Here is a 5,527-nt window from a genome sequence, read left to right as displayed (position 1 = left end):
GATCTGCGTGTGACCTCGACGAAGCCGTGAGATTAACAAAATAGGATAGATAGGCTTTACTCTGAAGGGATTAATTGTTGCAAAATATTGAAAGTATTCATTCCATTTCAGTAAGGCCTTATATGTAGGTACCGCTTCAATATATAATTATTTACTTTACTTAATAATTTAAAATAACTAAATTTGTATTCTATTTCTTACTTTTTAAGACTCTTAGCGCCTGTGACTACTGCCCCTTATTCTTTCATAGAGATTGGCTGAATCAATTGCTGGCTACCTCACCAATTGACCTCTGAATGTGACCCAACCATTTGGATTTTAAAAATATGGTATGTTCAAGGGATTTTAGACAAAGGGCTTGAAATTCAACCACATTACTACATTTACAGGAGTTCAAGAGAAGGAATTTTGTGAAAAATTCAATGTTGCCGATTTCTACTGTTTGATTGATTAATATCATTTTTTTCTGAATCGCATCTCCCCAGTGCAAATGCACTTTTATCCCTTGTTGCTTGCTGGCGCTTCGTAAGGTAAGGCCATACTTACACAATACGATTCGGGTGCTTATCGTTTGCTTTCTTAATACCTAAAATAAGCAAAAGTAACAGGCGGTCGCCGTAGCCGAATTGGTTGGTGCGTGACTACCATTCGGAATTCGGAGAGAACGTTGGTTCAAATCTGGGTGAAACACCTAAATAAAGAAAACGCGGTATGGTACAGTACATCAAAGGGACGAAGCAAGGTTGAAGTAAGCTTGACCCCAGCGGGTCAGGGGTTAGAATTTGCCTGAGGTGGGGTATGCCTGTCGTAAAAGGGGACTGAAATCTAAGGTGACCAGTTCCTGAGCCGTATGGCAGCTGAACTGGTAGTGTCGTCGGGTACAAGGTCTGACCGAAGACTTAATCTCGGTACCACGAGGAACAGAAGCCTTCAGAGTTCGCTCTAGCCCGAAGCGTCAGAAACAGAGAGCGCGGTATAAGAGAACAGGCGTACAAAGGCTAGCTATTTCGATGAGGTTTCTGTTTTAAAGGCGATTCGGCGCCTCCTTCAATAAAAAATAAATAAACGTTCCCTTCACCATGCACGAGCATGGTGAACAATAGAAAAATGCAGGAGCGACTGACTCATAGTAGGCGGCTACCTGGTCAGCGTCTGTTAGGAGCGGCTGTCTTTTCGATGATGTGGAGTGACTTGCGAGCCATCAGGATTGATTCTAATAAGATCCTGATTACGGCATACTGGAGTTGAAGCAGATTGCGATTGGGCTGAGGTAGTGGATCTCTGAGATCTGAGTAAGTGGAGTGGAATCCAACTGAAACGACTCCCAGAAGGGTTCGCTCCTTCTCCGTCCTACTAAAACTTTGCAAGTCCAATGCCTGTTGCCATTGGTCGCAACGTAGGTTGGGTGGAGATGGTTCTATAAGTTCCGGTCTGAAGCCTGGCTCTGAACACTGTACCTCATAAAGGGCAGTCTCACCCTTCCCCTGGCCACCCCAAAACTCAAAGATAACCATGGGACTTACGGAAACTACGTATACATTCTGTCCAAAAAATACCGACAATTGTTCATTTAAAAAGTGCGCGTTACACATATATCTAGTTTTTTTCTCAAATTTTGGTACTGTAGTATGTTCACTTATCGAATGCTCACTGTACTCAGTTGAATGCATAAATATTATTACAAACACATTGTAGCACTTGACTACAATATTCATATAAACAATGTGCAAGCACTTGTGGTAATACGATCCCTTGGACATTGCCCTGCATGGACATTGCCGCGTAGGCATATTTGACATGCGCCGACGGTTCAACAACCAAGTGAACATATTACCTCCTCCCCGCCGTTGCGACCCGCGTCAGCCCTTAGACGTTCTTATGTAAACAATACATAAAGAATTATACATAAGCTGACCGCGCCTCTGCCGGCGTCCCTGACAGCGCAGCCACGCTGTCTTTAGCTGTAAGAACCAAATTGTAACAACTGAAGAGCATTCAATAAAACACACTCGTAGCAACGAGTCGATTACGATTAATACAAACAGAATTTCTTTGATTATGATCAATACATGGCGACCGTGACAGGACACAGAAAATAAGCCCTGGAGTCAAGCGGCAGGAAGAAAGAAAGCTATGCCAACCACATCTACAAAGTATTGAAGCAGCTGGACGCTGGACAACTTTACATCGTAAAAGGCTGGACAACTTTACATCGCAAAAAGGCAAAGAGCAGGAACAGCGTTGGAAACTACATTTTTCTTGTCTGAGTGAGTAGAGGTTCAATGAATGCAGTAATCAAAAAGAAAAAAGCCGGAAGAAGCGGCATACGAGTACGCCTCCAAAAGAGGAAGGCGGAAATTCTCAAACTATTGTTTGCCACCAACCCACCTTACGTTGGGAGGCAACAATAGCACTACAAGCCGAGCTAGATCAGATTGATCAAGCCCAGAAGGCAAACCATAAGCATTCAACCTCTACCACCACACAAAGACATATAAAAACAATTGATAACACTATTCCCAAATTAAACCAGCCAGGAGCAATAAAAGCCCAGCTCAGTAAACCAGCCAAGAAGTGCCCAGACGACTGCGAGGGACCATTGGACAGTGCGTTCTGCCAATACACGTGCGAGCACTGCACGGCAGCGGATCCGAACACCAAGACGAACAACAACTAGAGACATCAAACGCGAGAGGCACCCCGCCGCTTGCGTCAACGAGGGAGCGCCAGCGAGCCAGATCCGGCGAAGACCAGCTGGTGCAGATGGACGATCAACAGCAGCAGAATTTAGATATATTTATATAATACATAAGAAAAAAAAAATATTGTAATTAATTTAAGACAAATATAGTAAGCGGAAGCGATAACTGCATTGCCCGCTAGAGTATGGCCCGTGAAGCCATACAAACCACTAGGTAGGAGATCGCTGTTGATCGAATCAGGAAAAACTAATTAAATAAAAATTGAGTCCTAAATGAACATTAACATTAGAAATAACAAAACTAAAATAAATGAGCAGAAACAGTATAAGTAAATCTGACGATATATATATAATAACACCCAGAATGGGGTTAATTGATACCAAAACAGTGGACTCCACTGCAAATGTAATAAATAAAATAGAATCGCCAAATACTGATATGAAAATAACAAACATATTGTTACTGATAATCGTTATTATTATGTGTGCATATATTATTTACAAAGCTTACATCCTACATAATAAATGTATAAAAAAGAGAGCCTTAAGCCAAGCTAACGATCTTGATAAGATCTGAAAATAATATACAAGCACACACGATTCTCATGGTAATGTGTTTATATATACAAAAAAAAACATGAATTTATAAATAAAGAAAAAAATCAAATATGAATACGGAGAAATGCATTAGAATAGTAATGACAAATGAACCCGATTTCCAGAACAGGGTATTGTCTATACTAAAAAACAGAGTAGAACCCATACTTATCTATGATTTAGAAAGTGAATACATGGAAAAGTATAACTTAGACTTTTCCCCCCCTTTACCATTGTACTAGCACCCAAAGGGAATAGTATTGACTACGGTAAAGTATCAGCTGCAGGGTATTTTCAGAGATAGATAAGCACGAAATATTGGGACAAATAAATGTCATAAAAGTTATGTATAAAGAATAAAAAAAAAAAAAAAAAAAAGTTTATATATATATACATATACATAATGAATCCCAGGCATGGAATGGGAGCAACTAACCCTAAATATCCGTGAACTAAAAGAAAAATTTGATAAATCTTACAAATGTGTGTAAGCCAGAATAGGTCAATACAAAAGGATACTTTAAATAAACATGCGAAAATTCTTGTAGAAACATTTAATGATGCAAGAATATTAGTGCATGATAATAGACGTATAATAAATAAAACTAATATAACTGGTCAAAAATATCAAAATTGTTGATCAAATTACGTTCAAATTTATATAACGTCAAAGAAAAGTATCAGCTAGATATTTTCATTCCAACAGTGTTAAATTCACCATTAACACTACATGGAGAAGAAGATCAGAAATCAGTTGAAACAGATTTAGATTCAGATCCTGAATCAAACGAAGAAACTGATATAAAAGAAAACGACCTAAAAGATCTTACAATTCCTGCACAAATCACTTTATCTGAAGAAGATAATGAGATAGAACAGGAAGAAGGATTGAATTCTAGCACAAGCTCAGTAGACACAAAAGAAAACATCATGACGGATGTAAGCGCCCAAAGGGCATACATAAAGGACATATCGAATGCCATTCCAGAATTCAATGGACAGAAAATACATCTTCAAAGATTTGTAACAGCTTTGAAGTTAATAAATCTGACAAAAGGCACATTCGAAGAAATAGCTGTTGAGGGCATTAAGTCAAAAATTGTTGGCTCAACTCTATACAAAGTCCAAAATGAAACGACAATTAATGCAATAATCAAAAAATTGCAAGATACTATAGTTGGTGAAACATCCGACGTAGTAAAAGCCAAATTGTCTAAAACAATGCAAAAAGGGAAAACTGCCGAAAAATTCACGACAGAAATTGACAATTTACGAAAGCTTTTGGAAGCTTCGTATATTGACGAAGGCCTATCAGCCGAACATGCTGACAAATTCAGCACTAAAGAAGCCATTAACGCAATGGTTAAAAATTGTGAACACGGAAAGTTAAAAACAATCCTCGAGGCAGGCAATTTCAAAACAATGGATGAAGCCGTCACAAAGTATATACAATGTAGTACCGAAATGACAGGCAATCCCAATTCAATATTGCTCGCCCAAAGGGGCCGTGGTAATTATAACAACAGGAATAATTATCGCGGTAGAGGCAATGGTAGAGGCAATGGTCGAGGTTATTATAATAATAATAATTATAATAACAACAACCGCAATAATGGCCAGAATAATAATTACCAATATAATAATTATAGAGGTAATAATAGAGGAAACAACAGAGGAAACCATAGAGGAAATAACCACCAAAATGGAGGTTATAACCAAAACAGTAACAATAATGTAAGGGTGACCCAAAACGCTTCGGGAAACTCCCAACAGCCTTTAGATACTCAGCAGTAAATAATAAAATTCATACCATCAATCTCAGCCAAAACATATACGTAACCTTCACAAATATAAACACAGGAAAAGAACTAGTATTCTTGATAGACACAGGTGCAGATATATCTATATTAAAAGAAAATTCAGATGTTTTTCAATACATTCAAACTGATCATATAATAAATATACAGGGAATAAGTCAAGAAGTAACCAAATCTAAAGGACTTACTTCCATTGAAATCCAAACCACAAATTACATAATCCCCCACGATTTTCACATTGTAAATTTACAATTCGCTATTCCATGTGATGGAATACTAGGAATAGATTTCATTAAAAAATACAACTGTCAATTGGATTTCAAGCCGTCTGAAGACTGGCTTATAATCAGACCAACTAACTTAAAATACCCAATTTATGTTCCGATAACATACAGTTCTGGCAACAATTCCA

General features: G+C 38.1%; 1 protein-coding gene across 1 annotated transcript; it reads left to right on the top strand.

The window, feature by feature from the left end:
- The first annotated feature begins 1,107 nt into the window (after window positions 1-1,107).
- Window positions 1,108-5,092, top strand: LOC128869985 (intermembrane lipid transfer protein tipC-like). Its single transcript, XM_054112579.1, has 2 exons — window positions 1,108-1,129; window positions 3,972-5,092. Exons 1-2 carry the CDS (start codon window positions 1,108-1,110, stop codon window positions 5,090-5,092), a joined length of 1,143 nt encoding a protein of 380 aa, XP_053968554.1.
- Window positions 5,093-5,527: the final 435 nt, after the last annotated feature.

Source organism: Anastrepha ludens, chromosome X (genome assembly GCF_028408465.1).
Source record: "Anastrepha ludens isolate Willacy chromosome X, idAnaLude1.1, whole genome shotgun sequence".
Lineage (NCBI taxonomy): Eukaryota > Metazoa > Arthropoda > Insecta > Diptera > Tephritidae > Anastrepha > Anastrepha ludens.
Note: the sequence above shows the minus strand (reverse complement) of the source record. Positions and strands in the feature narration are given on the sequence as shown.

Excerpts from the sequence above, each read along its gene's own strand:
- LOC128869985 (XM_054112579.1), top strand. The coding sequence starts at position 1,108 with ATGCAGGAGCGACTGACTCATA. Across the intron at positions 1,130-3,971 it reads GCAGGAGCGACTGACTCATA|AAAAGTATCAGCTAGATATT; the intron begins GTAGGCGGCTAC and ends ATAACGTCAAAG.